General features: G+C 56.1%; 1 protein-coding gene across 1 annotated transcript; it reads right to left on the reverse strand.

Annotated features, from left to right (window-relative positions):
- Positions 1-1,236: 1,236 nt before the first annotated feature.
- Rfc2 (replication factor C subunit 2) lies at positions 1,237-18,004 on the reverse strand. Its single transcript, XM_078023919.1, has 11 exons — positions 17,837-18,004; positions 15,591-15,660; positions 13,313-13,354; positions 12,971-13,077; positions 10,441-10,542; positions 8,499-8,599; positions 4,700-4,857; positions 4,543-4,608; positions 4,129-4,209; positions 3,032-3,145; positions 1,237-1,563 (listed from the first exon to the last, which is right to left on the reverse strand). The coding sequence occupies exons 1-11, from the start codon at positions 17,941-17,943 to the stop codon at positions 1,453-1,455; spliced, it is 1,059 nt and encodes a 352-aa protein (XP_077880045.1). The 5' UTR covers positions 17,944-18,004; the 3' UTR covers positions 1,237-1,452.
- Positions 18,005-18,920: the final 916 nt, after the last annotated feature.

An 18,920-nucleotide genomic window follows, 5' to 3' on the forward strand; every position in this document is an offset into this window, starting at 1 on the left:
CTGGAGAGAACGTCCAGGAGGCCAGCCTCTGCTGCCACCAGCTTTGGGAACCCAGGTGCCTCTCCTCACCTACAAAATGAGGGCAACTTTACTCCACCTCCCAGGGATGAGGTCCCAATAAAACCCAAGACTAGGTGTGCAAAAGTATTTTAAGGGACTGGGAGTGTTGGTGCCCGCCGACAAACCCAACAACTTGGGAGGCTGAGGCAGGAGGATCCCAAGCTGGAGGCCAGCCTGGGCATCTTAGTGAAACCCTTTCTCAAATACAAAGGGCTTGGCTGTAGCTCACAGGTTGAGCACCCCCAGGTTCAATCCCAGGACCAACCAAACCAGCGCATAAACAATGCCTGGGATTTGCTCCAAAATCACCTGGGAGAGGGCAGGGGACACAAGGAGCCTGGCATGTGTCAACAGCAGTGCTCAGGCAGGACAATGAACATGACATGGCAAAGGTCACAAGGCAGTCTCTTTTATTCTTCTTTGATACCAGGGAGCCATGTCCCCAGCCCTTTTTATTTCTGCAGACAGGGTCTTGCTGAGTTGCTTTGCACCTTGCTGAGCTGCTGGGGCTGGCTTTGAACTCGCATGCATCTTGCCTCAGCCTCCTAAGTTGCTGGGATCACACCGGGGTGTGCAGCCCTGTGCCCAGCTCTCTTTACTTCTATATACAACTGAAAATTTCCATAATTAAGCACATGGAAGGCCCTGGGTTCAACCACAGCACCACGTGCACCCCACACACACACAAAGGGGAAAACAGTGCCTGTTCAGACACAGTGGCAGCCTACAGTACCCTGAAGCCCACAGGAGAGCACACATCACCACACAGGAAAGGCCACAGGGCGAGCTCTCTGGTCTGGGCCTTCCGCTGGATGACCCAGCCCCCCAAGCCCTCTCCCCTTCCCCCCCTCCTCTCCCCTCCCCTCTCCATCTTCTCTTCATCTCATCATTCCCCACCCACTTAGCAGAGCTGAGGTGGAATCAGGCTTTGCAGTGCGGGCAAGCGGGTCCCCCAGCCCACTCCCTGTCTGGAGAGCGCACCCCCGCTGTTCCGAGAAGTCTTAATTTTGCAGGAAACCACAGAAAACCCGCCCTCACCCACTGACCTGGGCCCTTCCAGCTTCTAGAAAATGGAGATTAGCTGGTCCAGCCCATGACCTAAGTGGCCCTTCCACCTGGGGGGTGCTGGGGCACACAGAAGGGGCTGGTTCTCCGGGAGGCCCCGGGAGTCAAACGAAGCAGACACAGGAAGGCTTTATTAGCACCGGTCAGCAGGACAGGGTCAGGGCCCTCCCGCTGCCCACACATCCGGGACCTGGCGCTCCTGCAGAAGTGGTCAGGGAACATGGGAGCAGGTGAGCTCAGTCGGAGGCCCAGCGCCATCGTGGGGCATCTCCCCGTCGGAAGGTGGAGACCCCAGCGTTGCAAGGGCAAGGCCTCTTCAAACTGCAGCTAACTGGCCACAGGGGCTATTGTCTTCTGACACAGCCTGGCCAGGAGCCCCGCCATCTGCAGGAGGGAGTTCACGCCTTCGGTGACTTTCATGTGCGTGTATCCGATTTCCTGAAAAACAAGCCCAATTCCAGTCTGGTTAACAGACAGGGAGGGTTTGCTGTTAGCCTGAGCTTGTAGCCTGCTCCGGCCCGGGAGGGAGGCGAGGGTGTCGTGGGTCATGTGCAACTCAAGCTCAATTTACTTCCAAAAGGATGAAAAATATTTCTTTGAAAAATACTGGTAAGAAAAACATTTTTTTTTACACGATACCTTTATTTATCTATTTTTAGGAGGTGCTGAGGATCAAATCCAGCACCTTGCACATGCTAGGCGAGCGCTCTACCGCTGAGCCACACCAGCCCGTTAAGAAAATTTAAAAAAAAAAGAAGAAAAAGAAAAGCCAAGCTAGGAGATTCATAGGATCTCTATGTGACTCTCTGAGGGAGGAGTCTCACCCAGGACATGCAAAGAACCCTCCAACCCAGCAACGTGCTGGGCCAGCTCAGTGGCAGAGCGCTTGCCTGGCACGTGGGGGCACAGGTTCCAACCTCAGCACCACATAAAAATAAAGTTATTTACAAAAAAACTCAAAAATGGGTAGATGTGCACGATGCTTTATCAGAGACCACAGATGGCCACTAAGCACCTGCGAGTGTGATGGACAATGTGTACCTGAGCCTGGTGAGGTTCCACAGCCCACCCACGGGCGGCCCCGCTGGCAGGAGGATGACACCTCCCCATGCGCATGAGCTGCAGCCCCAGCCTGGCGGTCTCTGACCCACGTCCCACTGGACACGCAGCTGCACCCGGGGTCTACCCATGAGACACGACAACATGGCATCCTCTCTGCAAACCCTCCAGGTGGCTTTGTCCACAGCAACCCAAGCATCCCTTGCCTGGTGACGGACAGTGGGGGCACACTCACGGGGCGGAACACACTCAGAACAGAGAGGGCTGGGCCCCTTGGGCCTCAGCTCAGTGAACCTGCAGGAGACGCTGAGTGCAGAAGCCTGACTTTCGAGAAGGCTCTGCAAGATCCCATTTGCATGACATTCTGGAAGTTTCTGTCTCCAAAACAGAAGACATGGAGGTTTCTAGGCTGTGTGGAAGGAAGTGACTTCAGAGGGGCACATGAATTTTTCTGACGGGAATGACGGTCGTGTTTATGTGCCTGTCCGTCACCATAATACCTAAAGGACTGAACCGTCCTCTACATGAAAGACATCTCCATCCACCCAATCTTAAGAGACTAAGGGCCAGGGACAGCTCAGTGGCAGGGCCTTGCATCATACTCAATGGGTCAACCCTCCCACTGCCACTCACTCAGCGAGACCTGGGATGCAGAGAGCCGCCTGAGGGTGCCCAGGTCGCTGACTGCAAAACCAACGAGATGACCGCCCCACCCCTAGATAGCCGTTCACCCTCCCTCCCACCGTGTCAGGGGACACAATAGACATCTCTGTGACATCAGTCCTGAAACAACAAAGAAACTTGAACGCTGCGCGCATCTTTGAGGCGTTTCTGCCCTCTGACCAACCTTGATAAACTCCAGCTTCAAGTACTCGGCCATTTGGAAAGTTTTACACACTCGAAAGATGTTGCCGATGACATCCTCTGGCGAATAGCCCAGATGCCACAGGTGGGCCAGGATCTAGACGGAACACAGCAAGGTCAGAGCCCCGTCCATGGCCAGGCACCTGGGAGCTGGGCAAACCCACGCCAGTCAGACCAGCACAGGGCTGGGGCAGGCCACGGGCCACACAGCCCACAAGGTTCCGAGAACCACCTGTCCCTACGGGGATGCTAGGAGCCTCACGGGCCTCAGGCTGACCACACTCTGGTCCCAGGAGCCAGTTTAACTCAGTTCCCTGCAGCCGAGAAGGCACTGCAAGACAGTCCACCACCTGGCCACGTCAGAGACACCCAGGGCCTGCGACACTGTACCTGCTGACAGGTGAACCTAGGGCAGAACCAAGCCTGCCGGGCAGCGACCCTGGAATCTTGGCCTCCTGGAATCTTGGCCTCCTGCCTCCTGCACGCAGACCAGGGCCTGGCGAGGGCCGCTGCCTTTGTGCCCCGGGGCAAACCTGGAGTGGGCCGCTCTGCGTCCACAGATCTGGAGGCTCCTCAGGCCCAGCCAGGGCACGCACCTCAGCCCCTGACTGGCGCTCCATCTTACCGCCAAGCTGCCCAAGCCCAGGCGCACTTTGCTGCGTGTGCTGGGCCTAGAAAGGGAAATCCTGTGGCCAGACCAGTGCCCGAGTACCACCATGGCCCGGTGGGCAGCTACAGGTCACCCGGACCCCAAGTGTGCCCACGGGACCAGGCCCTGATAGACAAGGCCCCTCCTGGCTGATGGGGATGGCTCAGCCCCACAGTGCCCATCTTCATGCTCCCCAGAAGGAGGAGGGACACAGGTCCCCCTGTCCCTGGGGAAGGCGCTGGGCTGGTGACTCTGGGTGACAGATTTCCCCACGGGAGGATGTCATTAAAGCCGAAAGACACACTTTCAACCCCAGGCTGACCAGTCAGTGCAGTGTGGGCGAGGGACTGCCCCCGAGGGACCACGGGGCCCTGGTCTATAGAGCGCTCCAGCCCAGGGCCTGGGAGAAGCCAAGCCTCGGGTGGGCGCACCTTGTAGGCCTCGTCGATGTCGCCGTGCACACAGTGCTGGATCATCTCCTTCACCAGCAGCGGGTGTGGCTCGTCGCAGACCTGCCAAACCAGAGAGGCATCAGGAGGCCCTCGCTGTTTACACCAAAGTCTCCAGCAACAGAAAGGGCTCTGGGAACATCCCTGTCGCCACCAAAGAAGTCCCCAAACAGAGCAGTTTCCCTGACCCAGGGCTCACAGATCCCCACCCATGGGACAGGTCCAGCCCCTCCTGCCTCCCAGGATGGGGAGGACTTAGTGACAGGGAGGTTACAGGAGAGCAGGGCGAGCGTGTACCCCGGGGTCCTCCTCAGCAGAGGCCGAGGCCAGCCCTGTGTCCCAGGCCAGGCACCTGTCCCTTCCTGAGTGCGGGTGAGAACTGCCGGGGTCCCGTACCTTGAACACGTTCTCACTGTTGATGAAGCCAAACCCCGAGAAGGTGGACTGCAGGTTGTTCAGAGCCTGTCGGGGACACAAGTGTGGCACAGTGACCTCCCGCCTCCCCTCCTGCAGTCTGAGGCGGCACCCGCCCTCCAGCCTGGCGCCCACACACCTGCCGCATGTCCCCCTGGGCAGTGAAGATGATGGCCTCCAGGCCGTCGTCCGTGTACCGCACCTCCTCCTTCTCCAGGACACTCATGAGCCTGGCCAGCACCTGGGCGTCCGTGAGCTTGGTGTAGCGGAGCACCGCACAGCGCGACTGGATGGGCTCTGGGCGGAGACGGGGAGGATGAGGCCTGGCAAAGGCCAGCACCACCTGCGGCCTGCGGTCACAAGGACAGCTGTGCCTTCCCTGCTGCTGGCCGGCAGGTGCGCAGGAGTGACGGGGAGGCCAGGCAGAGCCGCCAGTGTCCACTGAGCAGCACGACCGTGGCCAGCTCGGCCTCCTACAGGGGCAGCTGGCCTCCGAGACAGTCGACGTGCCACAAGCCCCACGGGCCAGTGCCGGCCACCCAGCAGCCTCCAGAGTCAGGCCCCCAGGCGACCTGCAGCTTGGCCAGGCAGGGGTGGCAGTGGACACCATGCAGCCTCTGTATGACAGGGCTGAGGGCGGGAGATGAGCACTGCCCCCTGCAGCTCTGCCTGTCCTGCGTGTTACGCTGACACAGGGCCGTCCACCTGTCCACACCAGCAAGGTCCCCTGACCCCTGTGCTTCTGCCAAGGACAAGCTTTGCCAGTCCCCAAGGCCAACTCTTGGCCTCTCACCCTGCACCTGACCTCCCGCTGGCCCCTCGCTCTTCGTCCCACCTCCCTCCCTGAGGGCTCTTCCCACTGACGACGTCCTCTTTCCTAGTCTGTCCCATCAAGTCATAACCACCTCACACAGCACCCCCACACCGGCTCCCACGCGTGGTGTAACACGTGGCCAGCCTGAAGCGCCCCTCAAGGTCCTCACACCCCAGGTCATGCACCCTGCTGCTCTGTGGGTGCAGGATGTGAACACGGCTGAGGCCTCCCTCAGCGCGGGCTCTGGAGACATGGGGGATGGAACAGCCTGGAGACGGTGCTTCAGCAGAGCTGTGCCCCGGGCTGAGAGCCCCAGGCTAGACGAGGGACCTGCACAGCCCAGGGCAGGGGACAGGAGCTGGGGAGGGGCCAAGGCTGGGGCAGACACACCTCATGCCAGGCCACTGCTGAGCAGCAATGGGAAGGTGAGCGGGACAGGGGGTCCCAGCAGCTCCAGGGCCACCCTGGCAGCCACCGGGGGAGAAGCCTAGGCCACGGCACCAGGTCGAAAGCAGGGAGGGAGCCCCGGCCTGGGCTGAGGGTAACAGGGGCTGGGGAGGCCACTGCGCTGGGAGACCCTCAGATTTGACTTGCACAAAGACAGAGAGGACGTGAGCACTGGAAAGAGAATGTGGGAGGACCTGGCTCGCCCGGCTGGGGTGTGGCCTGTGGGGGCAGAGATGCTGGGGCAGCTCGGCTCCACCACGTCCGTCCACAGCAGGCAGGTGGCCTCCACCAGGGGTCTGTACGTAAAATGCGACCAGCTGCAGACAGGGTGAGACCTTCGAGAAAGCCTAAGGCCAGGTGTGGTGATATGTGCCTGTGACCCCTGAGACAGGGAGGCTGAAGCAGGAGGCTCGCTCGAGGCCAGCCTTGGCAACTTAGCAAACCCGTCTTAAAATAAAATGAGAAGGGCTGGGGCGTGGCTCAGGGGTAGAATGCCCTTGGGTTCGATCCCCACTACCAAACATGTAAAAAAAAAAAAAAAAAGCAATTAATATTCAAGCTTCTCTAGAAGTTTCCTTTGGTAGAGCTCTTTCTCTCTCTTAAGATGAGCCTCTTCGGGGCTGGGGCTGGGGCTCAGCTGTAGAGCGCTCGCCTAGCACATGTGAGACGTTGGGTTCAATCCTCAGCACCACATGAAAATAGATAAAGAAAAAGAAGCCTCTTCTAACTGGGTCTTCCCTCTTTGGGATTTTTCTTTTAAGATGTACCACAAGCTTAATTCGCAGAAATTTTAAAAACACGATCAGTCAAGCAGGCATGGCCTTCCTTAAAGAAAGCACCACGGGTTGAGAGGCTGAGGCAGGAGGATTGGGAGTGCAAAGCCAGCCTCAGCAACAGCGAGGTGCTAAGCAACTCAGTGAGACCCTGACTCTAAATAAAATACAAAATAGGGCTGGGGATGTGGCTCAATGGTTGAGACCCCCTGAATCCAATCCCTGGTGTCCCCCCAGCCCCCCAAGCTCTGCAGCAACTGGACCATGGACCATTTCCTCTGAGGCAAAAAACCAAATGTTTGTTAAGTATTTCCCTTCATGTCTGTATACCCCTCTTGAAAATGAAAATAGTCACGGGGGCAGGGGCTGCAGCCCATTTGCACAGGGAGTGCCTAGCAAGCTCAGGCCCTGGGCTCCATCCCCAGCACCGCCAAAAAAAAAAGAAAAGAAAAGAAACAATGCTCAAACAGTTTGAATGCTGAATGTATCGGAGATCAATTTCCAAGAAGGGGAGGCCAGAGCCTTTCACAACCACCAATGTAGCTGCCCAGCACCCAGCGAGCTCGGCAGCACAAGCCGCTGCAGCTGCACAGAGGGGTGGTCCTGCCCCCAGAGGCCGGTCCCCGCGCCATCAGGGAGACAAGCTACCGACACCTCAACACTCAGACCTGCTCCCGCATCTCTGAGCCCCGTGGGAGGTGGGAGAACAGAGCGTCCCAGCAGCACTGGGCACCGGGGCTGGGAGCCCTGATCCTGGGCTGGGAGCCCTGATCCTGGGCTGGGAGCCCTGATCCCTGGCACTGCCAGCAGGCTTGGCTGCAGCCGCATGCACGGCCTGAGTGGAGAAGGGAGTGCCAGGTGAGCTCCCACGGCTGGGGATCAGCAGGGCAGGACAAGAGAGCCCTGAGGACACCAGCTGAGTGTGAAGCCCGCAGCATAAAGGAGAGGAAGTGAAACCCACCGGAACTGCGAAAGGCCCAGGAGCGAGGGGGCAGGGCAGACGCTGAGGTCACCCACTGGAACTGCGGCACCCAAAAGGCCCTGAGCAAGGGGGCAGGCGGACGCTGAGGTCGGAGACAGGACCGAGTGTAATAATCCAAGGCAAAGTTGGGCGCAGTGCCACATGCCTGCGATCCAGCAGCTGAAAGGCTGAGGCAGGAGGATCTCAAGTTCAAGGCCAGCCTCAGCAATGTAGAGAGGTCCCAAGCAACTTAGTGAGACCCTGTCTCAAAATAAAAAGTGATGGGGATGTGGCCCAGTGCTTGTCCAGCACACGTGGGACCCTGGGTTTGATCCCGTACCTCATACACATGCAGAAGCGGGAGAGGGCAGCAGACAGAGCAGGGGCTCAACCCCAGCTCTCCTCTGTGCTGTGTGACTGGGCAAACTACTCAGCCCCTCTGAGCCTGCTTTCTCCTCTACAAAGAGAAGCTAAGGAGCTGGAGGCACAGCTCCACGACAGAGTGCTCGCCTCCAATGCTGGAGGCCTCAGGTTTAATCTCCAGCTCCACAAAAAATACATAAATCAAGTGAAGCTCAAGGCCGGGTGTGGCTCGGCCAGAGAGCGCTGCCTGGCCTCTGAGGACCCGCATTCAGTCCCCAGCTCGGCCACAGAACAGGAAGTGAAGCTGACAGCATCGCCACAAAGAGTCACCTAAGACCTGACTGCATTTCAAAATGTCACGTGTACCTGATGGATGCTTCACTTCTCAGTTCTGAGGACAACCAGGGGAGCTGGCTGTGCAGATCCCACAGCGGCTGGGCCTGGCGGGCAAGAAGGCCTCTCTGTTGCTCGAAGCTGGCCAGAGCAGGGGTGCGACATGGGGGGCAGAGCTCGCCCCACACCAAGGCCTGAGTCTGCCCAGGGAGCCAGCCGCAGGCCCGGCCACGCAGGCTCAGCTCACCTATGATCTTGTCGGAGGCGTTACAGGCCAGAGCGAAGCGCGTGGTCTTGGAGTAGATCTCCATGGTCCTCCTCAAGGCCTGCTGGGCTCCATCCGTCATGCTGGGAGGGGACACACGAGGAGGAAGTCACACCTGGGCACGGGCCCAGGCCACAGCCTCCCCACAACAGCTCAGTACGCACCACACACCCCAGCCCTGGGCAGGGGTCTCCAGCACCAGGCCACCCCCCAGTGGGAAAGCCCATGAGCCACTCTCGGGGTCAGATGGCACCCGGCGCCTGCAGCACCAGAAACAGCGCCTTGGTGAACGCATGAGGCCACTGTCTCCAGGGCTGCTGCCACGCCTGCCCAGGATCTGTCTGGGCCTCAGGAGGGCAGGCTGCACACAGGACTCAGTGCAGAGGCCCTGCGTCCATCACTTGCTGGACCTGGGACTCAGGCAGATCTTCCTAGCCTCAGTGTTACCACTTACAGGTCAGAGATAATGAGGCTGCCTACTTCAGAGGTCGTCAATTAAATGAGATACTGCTGTGTGCAGTGATTAGCAAGCGTCCAGTGTATCGTAAATTAACACACAAGTGTTAATAGGTGTTAGCTGTCATTAGTACTCTAGACAATGAAATGGTTAGCGTCTATCCACACCATAGAATATGACATGACGATTCAAAACCTTGGCTGGACGCGGTGGCTCATGCCTGAAATCCTAGCTATTCAGGAAGCTGAGGCAGGAGGATCATAAGTTCAAGGCCACCCTGGGCAACTTAGTGAGACTCTGTCTCAAAATAAAATGCAAAGGGCTGGCGGTGTAGTTCAGCAGTAGAGAGCTTGCCTAGCATGTATGAGGCCCTGGGTTCAGCCCCTAGTAGAGCGCTTGCCTTAGCATGTGTGAGGCACTGGGTTCAACTCTCAGCATGACAGTAAAAAAATAAATATTGTGTCCAGCTACAACTAAAAATATTGAAAACAAATTTAAAAGTTAAATAAAAAAAAATAAAAACTCTGTTTGCAGCTGGCACAGTGGTACACATACACAGTACCAGCTACTCAGGAGGCTGAGGCAGGAGGATCACCGAGCCCAGGAAATGAGGCCAGCCTGGACAACACAGAAAGACCTTGTCTCAAAAACAAGAACAACAAGGGCTGGGGTTGTGGCTCAGTAGTAGAGCACTCACCTCGCCCATGCGAGGCACCATGTAAAAGTAAATAGCCAGTCTCTGCAATGGCGAGGCCCTAAACCCACTCAGTGAGACCCTGTCTCTAAATCAAACACAAGCAGAGCTGGGGATGTGGCTCAGTGGTGGAGAGCCACTGAGTTCAATCCCTGGTACTTTAAAAAAAAAAAAAAAAAAAAAAGATTGTAAGGATGTGGATCATGGCTTATAACGTTAAAAGGAAGACATAGGACCCACAAATGAGAGATATTCGACTAGTGAAAATAAAAGTGCAGAAAAAGAAATAATGCATGGTGATGATGACATTTTTTTGGGGGTGGGGGTACCAGGGATTGAACTCAGGGGCACTCCACCACTGAGCCACATCCCCAGCCCCATTTTGTATTTTATTTAGAGACAGGGTCTCACTGAGTTGCTTAGCACCTGGCTTTTTGCTGAGGCTGGCTTTGAACTTACGATTCTCCTGCCTCAGCCTCCTGAGCTGTTGGGATCACAGGTGTGTGTCACCATGCCCGGCTTTTAGACCAATGGCTCTAAGTTAGCTACAAAGCCAAGGTCTGAGCCCCTGGTCAACTGCTGTCTGAAGATGTGGTAAGCAAACCCACCTCAAAGGTGGTTCTTTCTTGTGTGTGTGCTGCTGGGGGTTGAACCCAGAGCCTCATGCATGCGAGGCAGGCACTCTACCAACTGCGGTATGTCCCCAGTCCCCACAAAGGTGATTCTTCTCCTGCTCTAACAAAGCCCAGCAGGAGCCTCGGCCAGGTGCACACCTGTCTGCCTCGTCCAGGATGACGATCTTGTGCCGTCCTTTGGGAAGGGTGACCTTCTGTTGAGCAAACATCTTGATTTTATTCCTCACAACGTCGATGCCCCTGGAACAATAAACCAGAAATGTAAGTCACCTTTTGAGGCAAATTCAGTTCCCTTCACAGGGATTCAACCACCAGGGACTACAGGACTCAATTTTAGTTTTTTAATTTCTTTTTGTATTAATTCTCACGATTCAGGAGGACTGATATTTCAGGGCTTCTCTTCTTCCCTGTAGGGCTTCCAAGGACCAAAGCCACCATGTCCTGACTTCTGGACAGAATAAAACTCATTTTATCCTGAACCACCACGGGGACCCCGGGCCCTTCACAGCCGAGGGTCCCTTTGGGTCTCAGTGCTCACTCCTCCTGTGCCCTGGCGCAGCAGCTGGCCACCCGTCATGCCAGGAACTGCTCCGTCGCTTATTCCCAACGGTGCTGAAGGAGGCCGGGGCGGCCAAGGACACCACGCGGAAGGACGCCAGTGCTGCTCGCCCCGCAGGGCCTGCTCCCAGTGCAGGAGGGGCTGGGCCAGCCTGGACTGTGGTGCTGGAATGGAACCAGGGTTCAAACACGCCAGGCCACCTTGGCCACCGAGCCACACCCAGCCCTGGACTGCCATCTTCGTAGTCCATGAGGTTTCGTGGACCATGGCTGAGAATATACATGGCCACTGCCTGGGCCCGGGCTCAGGGGTGGGGTATGCCGGGTGAGCAAGGCCCTGGCCACCAGAACAGCACACTGAGGCCTTGTTCACCTCAGCAAAGGGAAAAATGGGCAGTTTTCATAACGGTCAGATAATCACCAAAGGCTGCCCAGACGCTGGCTGTAGCACCAGGGATGCCACTGGTGTGACATTGACGGGTGGCCTCACCTCAGGCCATAACTCCAGTAATCCAATCAAGGCTGGACAGCATGTTTCTTTTTTCCTTTTTGTGTGGTGCTGGGGACTGAACCCAGGGCCCTGTGCACACGAGGCAGGCGCTTGACCAACAGTGCTCTGTCCCCAGCCCTGAACAATGTATTTCTAAAGGAAAAAAACAAATCTCTTTCCATCTCTGTGGACACAGGACAGGAAGGACCTGGTCATACCACCCCCTGGACACCGCATCTTGCTCACCCATACGATAGTCCTCCTCCATCCTCAGGATGCCCATGCACCAGCACTCACAGTCTGCTGACCAGTGCTGGCTGTGGGCTAGACCCAAGGTGTCCCCCAGGAGTTCACAGTGACACAGCACTAGAGGGATCAGAGGTGGAGGGAGGGGATGGGAGAGCTGTGACCTGATCCGCTGGGTGGTGACTGTGGGCAGCTGGGGAATGGCTGGAGGAGGTGGCTCACTGGGGACGTGCCTTTGAGACTCATTTTGTACCTGGTGGGTGGAGCTCTCTCTGCTTCCTGGCAGCCATGTCCAGAGCTGCTCTCTTCCCCTGGGTCCTCCCACCATGATGCTCCGCCCCATCTGGGCCCAGAGTGATGGAGTCAGCCGTCTATGGCCCGAGAGCCCCAGGTGGACTTTCCCTCTCCTACGATTCTTGTGGCATCTTTGGTCACAGTAGCATGAAAGCTGACTAAGCCAGTGTTCCCTGTCTTTATGATGCTCCCGCCCAGCACTTGTGTGGTGTGGTGTGTGATGACTGAGAGCTGGCAGCGGGTATATACCTACAGGTGACAGGAAGGGAACAGATGCCCGCCATTGAGAGGACGGAGCAAACCCTAAACAGAAATACCCAGTGTTGGTGAGGACCTGGGGACATGGGGACCCTGAGCACAGCTGGTGGGGGTGTGAACAGCCACCTGATAGAGCAAGGCGGCCACTGAACCACCAAAACAGAACAAGGCAGGTCCACTCTGGGTGTTGACCCTTTCCCCATAGAATCAAAGGCAGGGACTTGAAGAGATGCTGGTCCCCCAGGGTCACAGGGCCGCCACTTGCCATTGCCAAAGGACAGAGGCAGCTCTTGTCCTTTTCAGAGACAATAAACACAACTTGGAAGGACACACGCGGGGCAGGTATTCCCCAGCCAAGTGGAGGGCGGCATTGGTGCTCCGGCCACATGGCCTGACCAAGCAGGGACCAGGGATGGTAGCGTGATTCCTCCATTCCTCAGGCCTGTGGGCTCTAGCAGGCAGCCAGGCAGCAGGGCTTGGCGGGGAGCAGGCTGGTTCTGGCACAGGGCTCCAGCTCTGCCAGACGCCACCTGCAGGGAGTGCAATCCTGGGGACATGCTTGGCCCCGCCTGGTGCACGCCAAGCACGGGGTGACAGTGGCCATTTTTGCGTTATGTCTACTTCACCACAATTTAAAATGATTTTTCAAAACTTTCCACCAAAACACAAAGGAAAACAACAAGACTCTCAGTTGGTGCTTGGACAGGTGGGCACCAGAAGCACAGGGCTGGGCAGCGAGCTGGGGCACAGCCGTTACTGCGAAGGCAGACCCCACCACCGTCCCCCACCGCTGTCCTCACCCCACACCCAGCCCAGGCCCACCTGTCGTTGGAGGCGTTGAGTTCCAGGACAGCGTCCTTCAGCGCGGGGCCCAGCAGGGCGCGGGCCAGACACAGGATGCTGGTAGTTTTGCCAGTTCCCGGGGGACCCTGGGAATGAGGGCTCCTTTCAGAGCTTCAGGCCACCAGAAGGCCCCCAGGGTGCTCCTGGGCCCCTGCCACCCCCAACTCCCACCCTTCCCCACCCCTCGACACACAATCGCACAGTACAGCAAGTGACCCACAGGCCTCCCCATAACAGGACTGAAATGGCCCAGGGCCTCTCTGGGGAGGAAGGACAGAGTGCAGAGGCACTCAGTGGGCAGAACCAGAGCAGGGCACTCACCGCAATGATGATATTGGGCAGGTTCCCTTCTCTCGCAAAGACCTGCGGGAAAGAGGCTGATTAGAATTGACTAAGTCAAGCTGGGCGCAGTGGCACAAGCCTGTAATCCCATCAGCTTGGGAGACTAAGGCAGGAGGACTACAAGTTGGAGGTCAGCCTCAGCAACTTAGCAAGACCATGTCTCAAAATGAAAACTAAAAAGGGCTAGGGCTGGGGCTGGGGCTCAGTGGTAGAGCACCTGCCTTGCACCTGTGAGGTACTGGGCTCGACCCTCAGCACCACAGAAAAATAAAAAAGATATTTAAAAAACAAAACAAAACAAAACAACAACAAAAAAAACACTTAACCCGTAGGCCCAGGGGCCAAGTCTCCCAGCGCACAGACCCATGTGGTGAAACACGCGTGACTCACCTCTCCAGGAGGATGGCTCCTGGGACTTGCACCTCAGCCCATTCAAAACGGAACTCATCAGCCCTACAAACCTGAAGCCCAGCCTGTATTTCTTCTCCCATGGACTCTCCAGCCCTCCCCAGGTGGTCCAGGATGGGACCTAGATGGGCCTGGAGGCGACATTCCCCCTTGGCCTCACGGCACCGGCACCACAGCTCCGCGGCCTGCCTTCCCTCCTGCGCCCCAGCTCCTCTCCCACTGTTGCGCCTGCTGTCCCCCCCTGGAGGAGGGCCACTGTCTCCTGCTTCTCCTTCTGCCCCAGGCCAACTCATTTTTCATACTGTAAGTACAATCATTTTTCTAAACTACACAACCACTGAAAGCTTTGCCAAGCGCGTTGGCTCACACCTGGAATCCCAGCTTCTCCAAAGCTGAGGCAGAAGGATGGCCAATTCGAGACCATCGGGGCAATTTAAGGAGGTCTCATCTCAAACTAAGATAAAAGGAAAATAAAGGCTGGGGAACGCAGCTCAGTGGCAGAGCCCTTGCCTGGCACGGACAAGCTCTGGGTTCAATCTGCAGTACAGCAAAACCCACCCACCAACCCATTCAAACCCCAATTTTACCTAACTAAAACCCTGGGGTGACTCCTTCCTGTCCTCACCTTCTTTTTCAGTGCTGGGGAACAGAATCCAGGGCCTCTACATGCCAAGCAGGTGCTCCCCACTAAGCTCCCTCGGCCTGAAGCCCAAACGTTTTTTATTGTAGCTGCAGTACTGGGGCTTGAACCCAGGGCCTCACACATGCTGAGCAAGCACTCCACCACTGAGCCACATCCCCAGCCTTTTTTAATTTTTCGAGACAGGGTCTTGCTAGGTTGCTTAGGGCCTTTCTAAGTTGCTAAGGCTGGCCTTGAACTTCAGCCTCCAGAGCTGCTGGATTATAGGCACTCACCACTGTGCCTGGCTTCAAGTATTTGTAAAATTAATAAATCAAAATAAACCTGATAGCTAAGCCCCCGATTACTATAGAGATGATCTCTGTCATTTCTCAAGCAACTGGGCTTCTAGATTGCACAGAAAGACCTCCAAGGCTGGGAATTCAAAGCCTGCTCTACTGCCAAGTGGTTCTGCATGTTCTTCCTCGTGTCGTGCCTTGTCACTTAGCCATCTAGCTCCTTCAGGCAGGGGCTGGCAAAGGATAGCCAGTTGGGGGTGAGGGTGGACAAATCCTTCACGAAGTCTGTTTTTGTAAGTCTCCTGGCTAAGAATGGTTTTCACATTTTTTAAAAAATATTTTGTTAGTCAATGGACCTTAATTTATTGGTATGCGGTGCTGAGAATCGAACCCAGTGCCTCACACCTGCTAGGCAAGCACTCTACCACTGAGCCCCAGCCCCAGCCCTGGTTTTCACATGTTTAAAGCATTGTTATTGCGTTTTGTTTTGTTACAAGGGTGCTGGCGACTCAATGCTGAAGATATTATCTGGCATTACAGGAAAAGTTTGGCTCTTCTGCTAGAGATGAATAAGATCAAGTCTGAAACTTCTGAAAAGCCAGTCCTTTAAAACCACTGATGGTTGCCACCAGAGTTTCCACTGTCCCTCAGATTGAATGTCTTCTATCCCTTGATTCTTCTGGATTCCTGGTCTGCCTTGGTTTTTTTTGTTTTGTTTTGTTTTTTAATATTTTATTTACATTTTAGTTTTCAGCAGACACAACATCTTTGTATGTGGTGCTGAGGATCGAACCTGGGCCGCAACCACGCCAGGCGAGCGTTTGAGCCACATCCCCAGCCCCTCCCTCACTGAGTTGACTGTCTTCCTCTAAATGTTTTGAGCTTGTCAAAGAAGGACATCAAAAGACAGCATTTTTTAAAAGCCACTCACCTCTAGCCGGCTCACAGTGTCTTCATTCCCAACAATTTCATTCAGCTTTATTGGCCTGTATTTTTCAACCCTGTTTTTAAGAAAATGCATAAAAATACCGACAAAGTTATCTTCATGCAACCCAAAAGAAATCACTAAAAGGAACAGGCAACATGGTACATGCCTATAATCCCAGCAACTCTGGAGGATGAGGTAGGAAGATCACAAATTCAAGCTCTGCCTCAACAATTTAGCAAGAACCTGTCTCAAAAATGAAAAAGGGCTGAAGATGTAGCTCAGTGGTAGAGCACCATGGGCCAATCACTACTACCAAAGAAATAACCAGAGCAAATGGACACAAGTTTCATTTAATGAGGTGTCCAAGTTCCATTTGAAAAGTGAAGTGCATGAGGATGGTCCACCTACCACAACCCAATGCCCACCACGGCAGAGAAACACGCTGCAGCTGGACAGGGGCCAGCACAGACCACATGGAGCAATGTGACAGTGCAAGGTGACATGGTCTGCACAAGCAGCCCAACATCATCAGGTCTGACAGACGTGGCGCACCTGGAACTCTCTCATCCCTTACCTGCCAGTTTCCACAGGTAGGTGCCATGCACACAGCCATGACGGCTAGATGGAAACCAAGGCCACCCTGTCGTCCCATGAGCCTATGGAGTGAACAGGCAAGTGGCCTATTCACACCGTGGTCTTTTAAATAAGAAGCTATGCCAGGGCTGAACTGCCCACGCTTGTAATCCCAGCGACTCAGGAGGCTGATGCAGGAGGATGGCAAGCTCAAGGCCAGCCTGAGCAACTGTGTGAGACCCCGTCTCAAAATAAAAATAAGAAAGGGCTGGGGCTAGAGCTCTGTGGTAGAGGACCCCTGGGAACCACAAGAAATACACAAGCAAACTATGTGAGGAGAAGAAAGTAAAGGAGCATAGGTGTGGCAGTGTATTTGTAACAATTTAACTATCAGGACCTCCTTTGCCATTGTATATTCTTTATTTGTTTGTTGTTTTTTTTAATGAGGTGCTGGTGATCAAGTGCAGGCCCTTACGCCAGCTGGGGCAAGCACCCTACCACCAAGCTACACCCCAGCCTGCCCATTACTAAACTCCCTGGTTTGTCGTTGCACCCTGTACAGATAAAGAGGGTCCACTCTAGCTCCAGAGACAGCTGTTATCCAAGGCCAGCAGGAGAGCACCTGCTCCCACCCACTCATTCTCTAGACTCTGCCTCTTCCAGGGGCCAAGCACTGTGTAAGGAGTTAGGGGCTCAACAAGAGGAAAGCAGAAGACACGGGGATGAGCAGGACATGTTCCTGCCCGCAAGACTTCACCACCAACAGGGAGACAGAGCTTAGCAGAGCCCACTACAGTGCCAGTCTTATTACATAAACCAAGGGCTGTTGAGTCCCAGAGGAGGGAGAGAATCAGACCTGGGAGCATCAGGAGCAGACCTGGAGCTGGTCCCTGAAGGGCAAATCCACTTCGTCTGCAGGCTGCCCCCTGCCCAAAGCTCCTCCAGCACACAACCTGTTCACCTGTCAGAGCCTCCTTAGAGGCCTTCCTGACCACCAGAGCTACTGATTTCCCCCTCGGAGCACCTGTCTTATCAAACAGTGCATTTACTGGTCTGTTTATTGGTTTATTTATTTATCGGTGCTTGGGACTGAACCCAGGGCCTGACCCAGCCAGTGAAGGTGAGCGGCACCCCCAGCCCGCCCTTGTCTGTCTATTCGCTTTGCCTCTCTGTCAACTGTGAGCTCCTTGACAGCAGCGGATGTGCCCTTCCCGAGTCTCTCGGGCATCTGGACAGCGCTGTGTAAGAGGAACAGAACGTGGGCCTTGTGTGTAAAGTTTTCTGGTGGCCGTATTAACAGGTAGAAAGAAGATGGGTAAAGCTAATTAAATGACCCTAACATGCAGAGTACCCTCGTTGTCAACATGCAACCAATATTTAAAATAATAATTAAAAAAATAACTGTGATTAAGAAAACCCCGGGTAGTCCTGACTGTCCTTAGCCCTGCAGTGTGGTACCGGCCACTGCAGACCCCGGGTGGGCTCGGAGACCCGGGTCCCTCGCCTTCTGCAAACCACAATCCCTTCGCCGCCCCCGGCCCTCCTGCTCCCCAAGGGTCCCCAGGACCATACCGGGTCCCCCATTGGGTCCCCCATCGTGTTCCCCCGGAGCACGGCCCGCTCTTCGCCCATCCTCACGTCCAAATGCGCCCATTATCTACGCCCTGGGCCCTCACCACGGCAGCTCGTAGTGGCCGGAGCCGCCAGAGGCCTTGCTGGGGCCAGGCGCAGAGTCCTCAGCCCCGCGGTCTGCTGCGCCACTGCCGCCAGGTTGCCCCTCCATTCTCGCGCCTCCACTTCGCGCCGCCCGAGGCCCCGGCTCCTGACGTCATCACGCAGCCCCACCTCCTTCCCCAGGGGAAGCGGGCGCCACTGTCTCCGCGCCTGCGCAGACGGCTCAGGTCCGCCAGCGTGCCGACCGCTAGAGGCCGTAGTTGGGCTGGGAGACCCGGCGCTTGCCGGGGAGCCCCGGATGCTAAGCCCCGGATGCCGAGCTCCGCCCGCGCCGCCTTCAGGGAGGGCAGGTCGCTCCGCGACCTGACAACCGCGTGACTAGGCGCGAGACGCCTCGCCGCGGGCCCAGAACGTCTTCCTAGCGCCTGCGAGGCCCTGTGGGCGGCGCTGCCCGATCGCCGCCCGGCACGCGGACCGGAGGGCGCGGGCGTCCGGCGGGGAGGCGGGAGCGCGGCCGCGGGCAGCTCTCGGAGGTGGCGTCTGCGCCGATGCTGCGTCTGCGCCGGACTCTGGTTCTCCGCGGTTCCCGCCCGGCCGCGAGGTGGGAGCCCTCACCGCCTGTCCGCCGCGGGAGACGGCCCCGCAGAGGGCTCGGCGGTCACACCCCAGAAGCGGACGCTTCGCATGCACAGTTCTTTGGGGTTGATTTCTACCGTAGCCCAAATGTCACAGGAACGATGATGAACGATGATGAACTGTCACTGCGCCCTTGCTGTGCCGTAGACGCTGGGTGGGTGCTCGTGTTATGCCCAGCTGGCAGACCAGCCTCCAGATTGGCAGTGATTAAATTGTCCATTGTCATTTGGGCTGTAAGTGTTGGAGCCAGCATTCATTCCCCACCACCGCGCCAGAGCTCTTGGTGTAAAATTCTGTTTTATTGCACTTAGCATGTTGTATGTGATTTTTGTCTTTTATTTTTTTCTTTCTTTTTTTTTTGTTTTGTTTTTGTTTTTGTTTTTGTTTTGCAGAGAGGGAGGCCCTGGGGATTGAATCCCGGGACACCTTTACCCCAGTCCTTTTACTTCG

Source organism: Ictidomys tridecemlineatus, chromosome 10 (assembly GCF_052094955.1).
Source record: "Ictidomys tridecemlineatus isolate mIctTri1 chromosome 10, mIctTri1.hap1, whole genome shotgun sequence".
NCBI classification, from domain to species: Eukaryota; Metazoa; Chordata; class Mammalia; order Rodentia; family Sciuridae; genus Ictidomys; species Ictidomys tridecemlineatus.

Excerpts from the sequence above, each read along its gene's own strand:
- Rfc2 (XM_078023919.1), bottom strand. The coding sequence starts at position 17,943 with ATGGAGGGGCAACCTGGCGGCAGTGGCGCAGCAGACCGCGGGGCTGAG. Across the intron at positions 8,600-10,440 it reads ATCCTGGACGAGGCAGACAG|CATGACGGATGGAGCCCAGC; the intron begins GTGTGCACCTGG and ends GTCCCCTCCCAG. Across the intron at positions 4,858-8,498 it reads CGCCTCCGACAAGATCATAG|AGCCCATCCAGTCGCGCTGT; the intron begins GTGAGCTGAGCC and ends GTCTCCGCCCAG.